A 15,707-nucleotide genomic window follows, 5' to 3' on the forward strand; every position below is an offset into this window, starting at 1 on the left:
ACCGACTGCTTCTTCTATCCCTGTCCCTTGGTTCCGCCCCCTGGATCTCCTCACTCCCCTCTATCCTCCCCTCTCCTCCTCTCGCTGTCTCCCTCTTTACTCTCTGCAGCTGTACATACTCTGCTTTTTAATTAGACCGACTCACTAGCTCCACCTCCCCCTAGATCCTACTCACCATCCTACACTCCCCCCTCCCTCCCATTGCTCACAAGAATACAGGGGCTTGCATGGCGACACAGAGAGGAGGTCATGATGGAGAGATACAGAGAGAAAGGGGGAGAGAAGAAAAAGGAACAAGACAGGGGGAACTGAGAGGAGCATCTGAGATCATAACTGCCTGTTTGCTCACTCTTGTCTTCTTGCTCCCCCTCCTGTCCATTCACTTCCACTCACAGCACAAACGCTCAGACTGCTAGGTAGGCACAGCGCAGCTCAGAGCTCTTATGGATGGATAAAAAGGTTCCCACGTGAAAGGCATGAATCCACGGGAGAAGAGGAAGGTGAGATAGAAGAAGACACAACCAGACAGGAGAATAGAAAGAGGTGAGGAGGAGGAGGAAAGAGCAGATGGACTCTATACAGAGGAAAAGAAACGGTGTGAAGCTCACCAAGCAGCAGTGACAGAGAGGTGGGAATAAAAGCAAACATGAATGCCAGAGGGATGGAAGAATGGGAGGAAGAGATCTGAAGGAATAGCGGAGAAGAGGAGCGAGCATTTGTGGGAGAAAGAGACAACACAGAGGGAGAAGGGAAGAGAGAGATGTGGTATGTGTGACTCAATTCGTGTCCTGATGGAAGATTCTCTCAGCATCACCATAGAGATAACGAAGTGAGAAAGATTAGAGCTGAGGACTGATTTAAAAGAATCACACAAGTATCTGTTGTCATTTATCTTTTACTTATTGTTTTGTTTTGGCTCTTTTACCCTCTGCTGAATTATACAATGAAAAGAAAGGCAGCGTTTGTCCGCACACGTGCATGCATGGATTCTGTTTGTGTTTGGCAGGTGTGTGTGTGTGTGTGTGTGTGTGTGTGCGCCCATATTTATTCTGACAATGGGGGTGTGTTCATGTGCTCAGAGTGTGGCTGTGTTTGTGTGTGTGTGAAATCGAGTGAAATGGGATTGTACGTGTGTGTGTTTGGATGCTGGGATTTGCTTTACTGCAGGTGTGGGAGTTATTTTCCGAGATTGTGCAGCTTTATGAGAAGCTTTAAAGAGTGAGGAGCTTAGATTGGTCCGTCTGTGATGTAGCTTTGCAGATTCCAGCAGCGTGCTTTCACTGCATATTTGTCACGAGCAGGACTCTGTGTGTGCATGTGTGTGTGTTTGTGTGTGTGTGTGTGTGTCTGTGGTAGGGGGGTGTACGCAGAAAGTTTGAGGAGGAGGCACAGACTGAGGGAATTCCATTTGTATGGATCATATTCGTGCGTGTGTGTGTGTCTGTGTGTGTATCTAAGGTCCAATGCAGTTCTGCCTAAATAAGCATTTAATTTCACAGAGTCCTTTAAGTGATGTGTGAAATTAATACATTTCAGTGATATTAATGTGCTGTAACATTATCATAATACATTTAGGACCAGTAGTTCATTGTAGTTTGTACATTCTTCATGTTCCTCATTCAACTTATCTCTTAGTAATCATGTCATCGACATGCATGATAAAAAAATAATTGCTCTCTCTCACGCGTGCATGGACAACATCACATATACGTACGTGCAGCCACCCCGCACAGGTGCACAATGGCACACACACATTTGCTGTGTGAAGAAATGCTGTGCTGTTAATCCTGTCGGTTGTCGCACAACTCTTTTCTCTCCCTCCCTCTGCTCTGTCTTACAGTATCTTTGGCTTTTATCTTATCTCATTAAAGTGTCTTTTAAAGGGTCAGCTATCTCCATCTCTAACTTCCTCTTTTTTTTATCTACCACTTAATCCTTTCTCAAATTGCTTGTGAATCTGTCACCACCACTTACTATTCGCACTTTACTCAACAGAACTCTCCTATTCTTTGATTTATTTTCTTGAGAATCAGTTTGTCTACATACATATTTAGGAATATTTGGAAAATTTAACTTCTCTCAATCCGGCATCAGAAAAGGGGCAAAAAGCCAGAGCATAGAGGAACTAACCAGCCAAAGACTATTATGGTGCAGAATGAAGCAAGACATAGAACAATGTTTACTCAGGCTTTCTCGCACAGTTAGTCAAACATCCTCAATTTGTTCACAGTTGGCTAAGTATGCTTATCACAATCCATTGGCCTATATAGAGGGATTTAATAATAGGCAGAGGACTTTGGTCAAAAAGGACAGATGGAACAAATCATTCCTGGCACTCGCAGTCTAAAAGTTAGATGTCATCCTTCAAAGAAACTGGAACAATAAGGTGTCCACAGTGTCCTCTTTGGTAATGAGCTGACCAGTGACTCTGCATGCTAACATTTGTGTGTTGGTGTGACTGTATAAGTGATGTTTAACCTTGAAGTGTTTTCATCTTGTGCTGTTATGTAAATAGGAAAAAAAAAACAGGAAAATAAAAACACATTTATGATTCTTTCATTATTAAAACCAAAACAAGCTATCACCTTTAAAGTGAGTTAAGGTTTTATTAAGGTGGTAATTACCGTCACTCAGTTTTTTCAGTAAACCAAATAGATATTAGGACATTGTACATGAGCTGAGATGGAAATGTAGTTTGTAGTTCACTGTAGTTTTGGCTAAATGTATACGTGCTGAATTAACCAGCACATTCTTAATCCTTTAGTAATGCACATTGATTTGATGTTTTTGGCCACTTGGGGGCAGTAGAAACAAGACATGAACCTAACATTGACTTAATATTTCCTTTTTAGTTGGAATATAAAACGTGTTTGGAAACACGTCCAGCACATACAGAGCAGCATCATTGATTGGGAGTTGTATTTGTGTCCACCTGATTAATGTAAGCCTAATATTCACTCTCCTTTTAATTGTGTTTCGCTCTTCTCCAATTCCTGAGGGAAATATCTGACTCTTTAGCTGCTACATGCTTCATTATGTTCACTATTTAGTCGCTAACTGTGTCTGTTATTTCTATTGTTGCTGACTAGAGCTGCAAAATTCAAATACATGTACTTGTGTAGGAAGTCACAGGAAGCAAAGCTCTAGTCACACTCAGGATTCAAGAGAGAAGTTAGTGTCTAATAGTAAACGTTAATTCCTGGACTGTTGTACCTACATGAAAAAGATGTATGTTAAACAGTAAAATAATGCAACAGCAGCTGCATTTGGTTTCACATGCACAGTTATAAACAAACCCGCATTTACATCTTGCTGCTTTTACACAGGCGTCAGTGTTATGTGCACTGCGTTGTCATGGATATACAGTATAATGAATTACGAACTGGATTTGAATTTGCTTCTGTAATTCAATTTGGGGTTACCCATGATCAGGCTCAAGATTTCATCAGTCAGAGGCAGCCACATAAGTTTGCAGCTCGTCAGTGAAGGGCACATGATGCCTTCAGTTGCCTTACTTACAGCCTTTACATATCTTTTAATCTTTTCTAAAACAAGATGTGTGTTTTAAAGATGTGTAATTTTAGGTTTTAAGGCATTATGCATGGGAATCTTTTTACATGTAGATTGTTGTCCCCACAAAGTTCTTTATGGACTTAAAATCTAACAAAACATGCCTATTTGAAATAGTGCTGTGCTGTGGTTACCTAACATAAACATGTGGTAGTGGTTCAGACACCGCGAAGGCTTATGCACTTTACTTCTGTTGTGTGAGCTGAGGGTGTTGTAAATTCCTCTGACAGAGCTCAGGTATAGTAACTCTTACTCTTCTTTGAGCTCACAGGACCAATAACTGATCATATAGCTTTTCTTAGTTCTTCTCCAGTTCCTCCTTAAATGCCCTGACATGCTGATGCTCCTGATTTACCACTTCACTGAACCCTAACCATGACATTTCCTCTGCTGCCAGGGGTTGTTCCCTCCTGCTTTGCTCCCTGTCCCCCTACCTCTGCCTGTCTGTTCCCAACCCCCCCCCCCCCCCCCCCACCTCTTCTCCCTCCTACTTATTCAGATTCCTACTCCTCTCAGTTTGCTGTGTCTCATAGCATCTCTAAATATAACCAAGCATGTCTACCTCTTCTCCTTCCTCCTCCTCTCTGTGCCTCCTCTTCATCTCAGTCCTGTCTGACAAATTCAAGCATGCCTAGACTATCCAATCTGACATGCCTTTACATAACAATTCAATCCCCAGCACCTTCCACCTCCTCAGCACAGTGAGACCCAAAGGTGTGTTATTGGCATGGATACAGTTCTCAACATCCCTGAAAGACTCTGGATCAGAATATTATTAGATCTGTGCAACCGGAGTCTTGGCTGCTTATATTTTGAATGCATCAGATATGTTTCTCAGCATCAGCACGGCTTACCACACGGCGATCTGACGTGACCTTAGCATTATTATCATCTCTCTCTCTCACACACACACACACACACACACACACACACACACACACACACACACACACACACACACACACACACACACACACACAAAGAGCCTATATTCACCATAAACCCTTCTCCAAGAGGTAGGCAACTTGTAAGGGGGCTGTAGTAAATCTTAAATAATAACTGCAGAGCTACGACCCTTGCTGGCATTATGCCGTTGCACACCTTCCTCATTCTGCCTGGTGATTTATCTCTTGTCTGCCAATAAAGCTCAACATGAAAATGTCACATGTGGGAAAAGGGCTGGACTAAGCCACAAGAGTAAGCCCATGCAACATTAAGAGGGTCTAGATTCATTAAACTGTCAGCGTAAATTTTGATCCCAGGGTAGTTTGCAGACCGAGTGGGGGGGGAACTGTGGAGAGGAGGGGGTGTAGGACAAGAAGAGCCAGCATGAGAGATTGTGGTCGAGCAGGAAGTGGAGGAAGGTGGAAAAAAAAGGAGTGGGGCCAGATGGAAAGATATTAAGTAGCAGGATCAGGATGAAACCCCATAGAAAGAGTAAGGGTAATGATCCTATGACTGGTGGAGGAAAATCTGTCAGGGTGAAGGTTGAAAGTAGAGAGCATTTGAGAGAGATGGGTAGGAAGACTGATGACCGGAGTGGAATGGGATCTATCAATGAAAAAAATAGAAGGAGTGGGAACATGTTTTCATCCAGAGAGAATTAGGAAAGTAAGTCACCATCAAGGTGAAATGGACGGTGTAGATCAAGGCACGTCAATAATATGCTACTGATATAACTTTGCTTCTGTTTTCTGTTTCTTAAAGTGCAGAATTTTGTGTTTCACACCTGCATGAATAAGTACCATAACCCTGAGTGATGTGGTCTTCTGTGTGAATTATAGCTAAGCAGCTCATCTGTACACATGGCAGTGATGAGAAAGTAAAATGAGAGGGAATCCTGTGGTTTGTTTCTAAATCCATTAAAATATTTGAGTGTGTATGGTTGATATTCTCCCTCAAGTCTCTGTCTGCTGTGACTTTAATGATAATTAATCCTAATAACCTAATATGTTTTTAAAGAGGCTGACGGTGGAGGTGCGGTTGTGACAAAGATCCTCTTCTTTACAGCTGGAGAAAGAAAGAGAGAAAACAGTGGATGTAAATAAAAGTGGCAGCCCCTTGGGTATCTCTCTCCCTAAATAACCTGGGAGCTGTGAAGGAGTCACTAATTACCCCTCCCACAGAAAAGGGAGGGGTACAGAGTAGCAGCCAGTCACACTTGCACACAGAATTAGCCCAGGCCTGTCAGTGTCAAAGGCTATCACAAAGAGATAACAAGGCACAGATCCATAGATTGTGTAAGGCGAACAATACAATCACGCCTGACTGCCAGTGGCACAGACAGGAAATGGAAGTGATATATATACGTATCAAGGCCATAGATCGTCAACAACAAACCACAGAATCAAAGTGACGAGAACATACTACTAACTACAGCATGGCGGGCAGACTGTCACAAGAGTGACCAGATGAATCAGAAAGGATGTCACCATGGCAGATCATCAAGGACTGATAACAGGGCCACAGACTGTTAAACAAGATGGAAAAGAAAAATCTCTAAGACATGCATATGAGAAATAAGATAACAATCACACTGTGTGCCCGTGAGCAGGAATGAAACTGAATACCACCCTTACTGCTGCTTCTGCTACTGCAGTACAACTACTTTTAATAATAATTATCCATCTAACAAAATGGAAACCACAGAGAGAGGAATCTGAGATAGATATAAAGTATCTGCTTCAGACTGTGTGAATGGGCCTTAATTAATTTCTTTTGTTTTGTTTTGCGTGTATTTTTCTCTATTGCTGATGATACTGCACTCAGTGTGTTTTTCCTATACTCTGTTTTCCTTTTGCCACCTCCATCCTTTCATTACTTTTTCTGAATTGATGTCTTCTTTTTCCATTCTTTGCTGACCCTGCTCATACATTTTTAAAATAGCTGCCTATCTTATATCGTCTTCATTATCCCAGAGAACAAGCACATTGTGTTTCAATGGAAATGTAATAATATGGAAACAATTACAGTCTCACTCCTTTTTCTCTTTCTCTTTGTGATGTCTTTAGGAGCTCACACTGTCTTCAACCATGAGAGAATGAGTCACTGAGAAGAAGAGCTGAGAAAGAGAGAAACACAGGGAGGGGATGTTAAAATCAAAAGGAAAGGAGTGAGAACAAAAAAAGTTGAAACGGATAGGCTATTATGGGGAAACACTCAGACCTATCCTATATCTTGGCTATCCAATCTCCTGTGGACCCAGAGGACAAAGCAGGTGGAGCAGGAGGGGCTGCCAAGTAGACAAGCCAATGTAATGGACACAGAAGGGATGGAAAAGCTCCATTCCCTTCCTTCATGCTTATTTGCTGGTAATATCTCCGGCCTCATCAAGAGCTCATCTTCCCTAAAAAATGAGGAATGGGAATAAGATGTGCACAAGTTCAGAAGACGCGGAACAGTATGGACATTTCTCACATGCTGATTTTAAAGAATATTTGATGCTGCATATATTTATTTTTGTATAAGTGGAAGAGTATAGACCCATAAACTTCTTTGGGTTAACATTTATCACAGTGATCTACATTCAGTTTTACTTACTGTGCTTAATATTACTACACCTTGAACTGTGAATATGGTAATCCATCCTTTCTTGAGGACAATCTTAGTTGCAAAGGACGTCATTGGTGTATTAATTTGAGATAACCTGAGCAGCTGCACACAGTCCTATAAAGAGACAGCTGATATACTAGCTCGGTCTGCTCTGTGATGAAACTGGAACTCAATCAATTGTATAGATCTCTCACTGTTATAATTAAAATATAGTAAAGGAGGGATCACTTTCCTTTCTTTGATGACGCACTAACACACTAGGCCTTCACAACATCAAACTGCCTGCCGAGTCTGTGGATGTTGGGGGAGCGAGAGAAATGGTGAGCAAAGAGCCCAACCGCTTGCTCACAGGCCAAACCAACGGCAAGAGCACCTTGGCGGACAGGTTGCCTGGGACGATGACTGTGCGCTCAGTGCTGCTCAATCGTGACTCTCCAGATATTGAGAGTCGCCTCAAAAGGCGCCGCAACCGCACTCACCAGGTACGTTTTAAAGACCTGGAGGATGGCAGCAGCAGTAGTGGCAACAGTGGAACAGGAGAAAACAATAGCCATCAGAGGCCTGCCACAGACTGTGACAGCCCACATCCTCTTTGTAAACAAAGCAGCAGGTCCCCCCAGCCATGGACTGACAGGGATGGACCACCAACCGACACTCTACCTGGCCAGACCTCTGTGGTGGGGGCCGTGCGTGGGGATATGGCAAGTACCATAGAGGTTGTGGCTGCTTTCTTAGCCAGGGCCCCTCCTCATCCACTGACGCCGGGTCCTACACGTAGATGCTGGGTACCACCGCAGACTAACTCCCTAACTTTGCCAATGACACGCCGGGCCAGTACAAGCACCAGCACCGCCATCCAGACATCCCCATGCCTGAAAAAGCCCCAGTCCCTCTCTTCCACCCACACACGTAGCAACAGTCTCAGGGACTCAGTTGGTGTGGATGGGGATGACGAACATGACTCTCAAGATGAGTACCTTATGCACAACCATGTGTCACTGTCTGGGTCGAAGGATCAAAATGGTCCTCCTGCGCCTGGGGATCGAACTGTGGTGGAAAGGAGGTCTAAAGCCTCCAGGACAGATATTAAATCAGCTGTTAGTGTGGTAAAAAACTCAAGGCACAGCTGCCCCCCCTCAGTCCTTCACAACACTGAGCCATGTCACTGTTCCTCTGTATCTAGCCGAGATGGCCCCAAGCGTCAGGGAAGCAGCACTCCCTCAGTGGTGAGGAGAAGAAAGCGGCTAAATAGGACAACAAGTGATCCTGGAAAGGAAGTGCACTACTGCACCATTCCCACTCAGACTGAAAGTCGCAGTCCATCCCCATCGTCTTCAAATAACAGGCTCTGTACCACTCAAGTTCAAACTGAAAGCCCTTCCCCACCTCAAAATTCAAAGTATTGCACCACTCAAAGTCAAACTGAGAGTCAACATCAGTCTCCACCTTTGAGTGACAAACAATGCACAACCCAAATTGAAATTGTCAACTCTTGTCCAGCCCTACCTCCAAATGCTGAACAATGCACCACTCAAATACAAACAGACTCTCCCTGTCACTCAACTCCAAGTAATCCACCTTGCATGACGCAGACACAAATGCACAGCTCCTGTGCTTCCCCACCTCCCATGATTTCACCTAATCCAGCACAAATTCAGTCTGAGAGTCCTGTCTCTCCAACTGCAACTCATGACACTCCCTCCACCCAAATAACTACTGTGCCTTACTGTACTTCTCCCCTACCTTCAAGTGCACCAACTCAGACCCCTGAACACTGCGCTAAGCCACTTTGTCTCTCTCCAACTATCAGCCCACCTCCGCCCATAGCACTGTCAATTCCTTGTTCCACTTCTGCATGTACTGTCCAACACCCTATCCCCTATTATACTGTTGTGTCACCACCAACAACACCTAGCACAGCTGTTGTCTGCACCAGTACTTCCTTAATTGCACCATCAGTTCCAAGTCAAAGCTGCACATCTCCTATCTCTAACATAGTATCATCAGCTACCTTAACCTGTTCCACCCCTACCCCAAATACTACTCCCAGTATATCTGCCTGTGACATCCAAACAGACAAACATCCAATCACTTCCCCAAATGTAACACATCAACCACCATGCAATGCCTCAAATAGTACACCTCCTGCAACCCTAACACCCTGTACATTTGTAACTCAAACTGCTCTGTCTTGCACTTCTATATCATATTACACTACGACACATCCAGTTGGTCCCTATGCCCCTCATTCAAATTCTAATTCACCTTCTTACACGACTCTCGTACAAACTGTATCTCATTGCAACATCCCATGTCAAGCTCTGCAAAATACCTCCACAGGCATAGCCCCCTACACCTCACCCGTTCCAAAAATAAAATCTCCACCCCCACTTGTGAAAACGTATGTGTCCACTCTTCCGAATGCTCAGTCAAGTGCAACTCCAACTAAAGTTGTTCCTCTGTACTCTTCCACATTTCGTGCTGCACCACCATATACACCCCCCTCTCAGGCCCCCTACAGTGCTCAGGATAAGAGGGGCATTCGACTACCACCTCCTCCCCCACCACCTCCACCCTACACACCTCGCAAAAAGGGAAATGACCCACCAGGTCCTACAATTCGAACACCCATGCTCAGGGCAGACAGTAAGGCCAGTGAGAAAGATAAAGACAGGGAAAAGGAGAAACAGGAAGATATAAAATGTACCGACTCACCCAAAGTCTGTGAGAGAGCCAGCTCTCTGAAGCATAGAGCTCAAACCCCCCCAGTTGCTGTGATGAAGGGAGAGAAGCAGTCCTCCTCCTCCTCCTCTCCTGCCAAGGCCTGTTTTAAGTCCAGCTGTCTCAGCTCAGCCCAGGCTCAGCTTGGGGCACTACACAAAATGCTCTGCTCAGGAGCCAGCACCAGGCCCAACACCCCAAATAGCCAACAGCCCCTCCCTCCAAACCAGCAGGGTTGTGCTGGTGGTAGGGCCTGCTCTGTTTCTGGGGAGCAACCTACAGCAGGTCCCCTGACTGCCACCCAGGCTGATACACTAAGACAAGTGCAGGAAATTCTGGGAGGGTTGGTGTCTGGGGCCAGGTGTAAATTGGACCCGTCCAGAGTGACAGAAAAGCTCCTGAGTCCCAATGGACCGCTGCATGACATTCGTAGCCTGCAGAACCAGCTCCACAGTTTGGAGGGGGTCCTGGAGACCAGTCAAAACACCATCAAGGTCCTGCTGGATGTCATTCAAGACCTAGAGAAGAAGGAAGCAGAGAGAGATGGGTGAGGCAATATTTCAATTTGTTGGGACTATTTACATTGTAAAAATGAAGATCTACTTTTTGTTACTTTTAATTTTTATAAAGTTTATCTTAATTATGTTTCCAACTGAGGCCATGTTTATTCTTGCAACTCTGCCTAAAAAAATCCCATTCATTTCAATGAGGTCATGCTGTCATGCAGCATTGGTGCAGAGAGAAGAGGGCTACAGGAAAAATATACAGTGTCACCTGGCAAAAATGAACATAGCGCGATTTGTGCAATAACACAGTACAGTGTTAGCTGACAAGGTACTCCAGTGGTCAGTGAAGTATCTCTAGTAGAATACTTTATAACTTCAACACAGTACTTCTATTGTTTAGCTAGAAATTGTCACAACAACAATTGCTCCTGTGATAACTTATATTATTATATAAACTACTTCTAACTACTCTTCAGGTTTTAGAATTTGAAGGCTACCGATAAGCCTCAAAAATAAATGTACTATTCAAATTGGATTTTCTGTATCATACCTGGAACAATGATACCTGTAACTTAAGCAAGCACCAACCAGACTGCTGTTTTGTCTTCAAGACTAGTAACTCATAAAACTAAAAGATACTGAATTCTAGTATTTGACATTGGAGGGAGGAAAACTCAGGATCATAGTCTAAGGTGATGTTCAAAGGTTCAGCAATAGTGTTGAATGTTGTATAGACCAGAATTTATAATCAAGCGTTTTAAAAGGGGTTCACCTGGGTTTAAATGTAGTGTGAAAGTCCAAAAGAGGAGCTGTCCCACATTTGAAGTTTCAAATGTGAAATGACTGGAAGCCTCAGGCTAATGGAGCTGTAAACCCAGGGCTAACAGGGGCTCTCAGGCCAGGACCAAATGTAGTGTGAAAGGCCATCTGCTAATCTGTGACCAACTTCGACCATCAGTCTTCTCTTAACCTCTATTAAATTAAATTAGGCATTTCTGTCTTTGCATTTTTTATCTGTCTTTCTATTAATCTATCTACCTAGAAAAGAGCTAAGGCATAAAGAAAGACTTAAATAGTAAATAGGAGTACGTAAATAATCAGTGGTATTTTGGAGACCTGGAAAGTAAATGTCAGCATGTAGCCTAAGAGCCTGCTGTTTTATTACCAGACAGATAATTGTCTTGTGTAAGATTCAGATTCTTTTCATACAAAAACTAACGGGGGGGGCAGGCATGATAACGTGATCGTAGTGCAATGAGAGATTGTGTCTTCTCCAATGCACTGGAGTAGACAAGTGGGTTTTTGTAGGCAGATTATTCTTCACCAAAAGGGAATTTCCACAACCCTGCTGTAATAAGCCCCCTGTATCTTGTGCGGTGAATATTACAGATAGATGGTTGTTGTGCCTAAGCTTTGCTGTGATGCAGCTTCTCTATTTATAGCCAATACCAGCATTATAAGCATTGTAAATACTTTGGCATCAAAGCTGTGCGGACAGAACACAGTGTAAATTTGGTAAGAATGAGGCTAGAGACAGTGGCCAAACAACAGGGTGAGCGAAATAGAGAGGCTGAAAGCAAGACAGTAGGCAGGGTAGGATCTGTAATCATTTTTATGAAGTGTTATGTCAGTCATGCAAGTCCCAACTTTAGATATGCTACCAAATTCATGTGATGTCAAACCACAGGGGCACGTTTAGGGGATTGGTTGCACCTATTTCACACCAACTCATGCATGTATACATCAGGTGGAGATAGACATCAGCATTTTGGCTGTCATCATGTTGGTGGTTTCAGATGCTCCATGCTTCTTAGTGTAAACCTTTTACAATTCTTATCAAGTCTTTAATTAATCTGCTTCCTACAATGTAAGCTGCTTAGGAATTTCTCTCATCTTATCACACCAAAATAGTACATGATGTGGAAACGAGAAAACCCTCGGCTAGGAATTGATAGACGCGGATGGATGTGTGTCTACGAAGCCATGGAACGACTTGACTGATATCTGAGAAGCATAATCCAAATCACACTGTTAACACTAATGCCACACTATACTCTGCAGACATTTGAACATGTGATTACATGGCCTTTTGTCTCATAATATGACATATGTTGCGTGTTCCCATTGCAAGAAATCATTGATGGGGCTAAGTCTAATGCATGCAGACTTGACTTTTACCTCATAAGCATTATTTTATGCCTGGAGTGATATAGTGACTCATGGTTTACGTAACAGCCTGAGCCTGTTGGAAGGAGTATATTTCATTAAAAATGATCAGGGGTGATTTCGGAGAGGAGATTGGTATATTTGCAGGAATGTGTGTGCCAGAAATTCAGCTCAGCAAGGGAGAAGATAACCTGAATATGTCTTTACGACTCACACAAACACACACACGCATAACATCACTCTTTTACCCCTGATATGTCATTTCTGTGCTTTTCAACAGAAGACATTCATACAGAACCGGACAGGACATTGAGAACTGTGGGACCTGCAGGGACTGTGCCTGCATCATCTACAGGTATTTGGAGATATCTATCTACGTGTGAATTTCTGCATATTTATCACTTGTTTTACATGTAAGCACTCAGAGCACATTGCGTGTTTCAGCACACAGTTATGTGCATCACACTGTCATTTTGAATCAGGTCAGTTTTGGGAGTTCAGTTTTATGGCTTGGTAGGGTTGTCGTTCTGCAGTCTGTGACAGCACAGCCGGATATAACACTTGGAGTATGGCCACTCATTGCACACACACACACACACACAGAAGGTTTGATCAGTGAACATAGTTATAAGACATTTATTAAGACTTTATCACATACACACTCCTGCTATCTCTCAAATTCAATCAAGTGTACAAGTGCACTGATTTAAGTTGTGCACCCATGTGCTCACTTTTTCCTTCCCCCTACTTCTCTCATTTTTCCACTCTCCTTATCTCTGTTTTACATACACAGATGCACACAGGCATACAGTGTCAAATACTCACACACACACACACACACACACACACACACACACACACACACATAAACATAGTTACTGCATAATCAAATATATATATATATATAGATATATATAGATATATAATCAGATTTGAATTGAAATCAATCAATTAACAAACAGGATTTCACACTTTACAGGAGGGTGAAGAAAGGAAAAAAGAAAAGTGTGGATTGCTATGAAATTGAAATCCCTGTCTCTTAGTTGCAAATGTCACAACTGAAAAAAAGAGGAATGTTAATAGAAGAAGCAAATCTTGCAGAGGGAGGTGAGAAAGAAAACATTGAGGGGAGGAGGGTTGACATTCAGCGTGCTTACATGCACTAATATAATTTGATTATGACAGGATTAAGGCAGTGCTCTTATTATTAAAACTTCCATGTAAACACCTTAGAGGGGTTGTGTCAAATTATGTCATAACTCTGAGAAAGCATAACCCAATTAAGGCCAAGATTCATCATCAGTCTTTTTAATTGTAGACTGGAGCTGTGAGATGTGGCATGGCTACACCTTAGACTGATTACATTCAGTGATTTGATTTTGCATACTCACCTACTCACTCATTTATTATTTTGCAGTGCTAATAAGGTGTTTCCTGTAGCTACAACACATCCTCAACACTAACCTTATTAACAAACAAATGATGTTACTGCTGAAGTTGAGTTATTGTAAACCACATAAATGATTCAATCAAACTATTAGCCTAACCTGGTTATTCACAGTAATTTGTTTATACAGTGTATACAGCCCTCACCAAACAAGGAACAGCAGAAGAAAAAAGACAATTGAGGATAAGAGGGTGGAAAACAAAAAGAAAAAAGATGTGAAAGAAAAGATCTGAGATTTAGAAATGGAACAAGACTGAGAGCAGAGGGAGTGGAAGTCCACAAAGATCCATTCAGAAACTAAATTCAGCTTCATCTTGAAAGATTAGAATATTATAGTGAGGGTTACCGCTGAGAAATGTCAGTATGAAGCAGCAGCAGTTCCTCAAGTTGAAAACAGGGAATAAGAAATACAGATGAGATGACTGTACTGAAAGAGAAAACGTGACAGTTTTCATCTTCGTGCTGTATCATCATGTGTTCTTCTCCTTGGCGGCTGGATTGATATATTATGCTTCATATTGCACTGCGTAGCAGACATCCCAAGTCACTGTTTTATGGTCAGATGAGGACTTATCTCTCAATCACCTGTCAAGTCGACACACTTTTTTCATGTGTGACAAGAGGATTTTCCCGCTTTGAAAGGGCAGGAGATTTTCTTTTCTTTGAGGATCAAGTTGAGCTGAGTCCAAAAAGGGAATTTGGCTGTGATAGAGAAAAAGGTGTTGGAGTGGGAAAAAAAAAGATAAAGTGGAGCCTGAAAAGGAGTGAGTGATGGAGAAGCCATAAAATCTGACAGGACAGATTCCATCAATTAAAAAGCTTCTTGAAGAAGTCTTAGCCCTCAAAGAAAAGCACAGCTCAGCAGACCAAACACTATCAATCTGCTTTAAGAGCTTACACAGGAATTTACTTAGAAAAATCTAAATAATTTCACATTTGTATGCACAAATATTTGCCCTCAACTAATAATAATCAATATTAAGCAATAATATAGTAATAATAGGTCAAATAAGAATTTTTAAATTGTTTTTGAGATTTACAGAACACTGTAGAACGTCTTTCAGCTCAGTGCCTCCGACCTGCAGCTGTATTGTTTTGCTTTGCTTTTCACCACTTGATTTCTGCTGCAGCAAAGATGTTGCTTTCAATTATGTAAACAAATCCAAATGTATTTTTCTGATATGCAGAAATAATGTGCTCTGAATAGATATGAAAACATATCTGAGCTTCTTCCTATATGCACAGACATTTCTCTCAGGACTTGGTGGAGAACAAATTAGAGCTATAACAAGAGCGAATAGTGGACATTAATTACTCTATGTCTGATAGATGTAAAGGAGCAGTTAACAAATTCTATTTTCGTTTGATTATTCTGTCCCCAATTCAAATAATAGTGAATTAATTCAGGTTTATTAAAAATGGTTAAAAGGAATTAAAAGGACAGTGAAACCTGGGTGAATGTGTAGAAAATTATACATGATACACAAAGAATTAGTTCAATTTGTGCCATCAGCTGTGAAAATGGTGTATTTAGTCAGAACACTTTTTCTCATTCATGAATCAAGTGCTAATCAAAACCATATACTTTTAAGTTAGATAAATGGAAGAAAATAGCATTTCCTTAAAAAAGAAAAAGGAATGTCTAACAAAAACAATATTAAAACAAACGTTAAGTACAAAGCTATTATCATACGTGTGTTTAAGTGTGTTTTTGTGTGTTTGCCCACAGAGCTTTGTTCTCCAGT

At 42.1% G+C, this 15,707-nt stretch overlaps 1 protein-coding gene across 1 annotated transcript in view; it reads left to right on the top strand.

Moving 5' to 3' along the window:
* Positions 1-212: 212 nt before the first annotated feature.
* The window catches only part of LOC113158519 (mucin-2), a 29,359-nt gene continuing 13,864 nt past the window's right edge, over positions 213-15,707 (top strand). The window contains exons 1-3 of the mRNA XM_026354456.1: positions 213-765; positions 6,582-10,390; positions 12,799-12,870. Coding sequence (XP_026210241.1) covers positions 7,440-10,390; positions 12,799-12,870 — 3,023 coding nt within the window. The 5' untranslated portion in view covers positions 213-765; positions 6,582-7,439. The remainder of the gene's footprint in view (positions 766-6,581; positions 10,391-12,798; positions 12,871-15,707) is intronic.

The sequence above is a fragment of the Anabas testudineus genome, chromosome 12 (assembly GCF_900324465.2).
Source record: "Anabas testudineus chromosome 12, fAnaTes1.2, whole genome shotgun sequence".
In the NCBI taxonomy this organism is placed as follows: domain Eukaryota; kingdom Metazoa; phylum Chordata; class Actinopteri; order Anabantiformes; family Anabantidae; genus Anabas; species Anabas testudineus.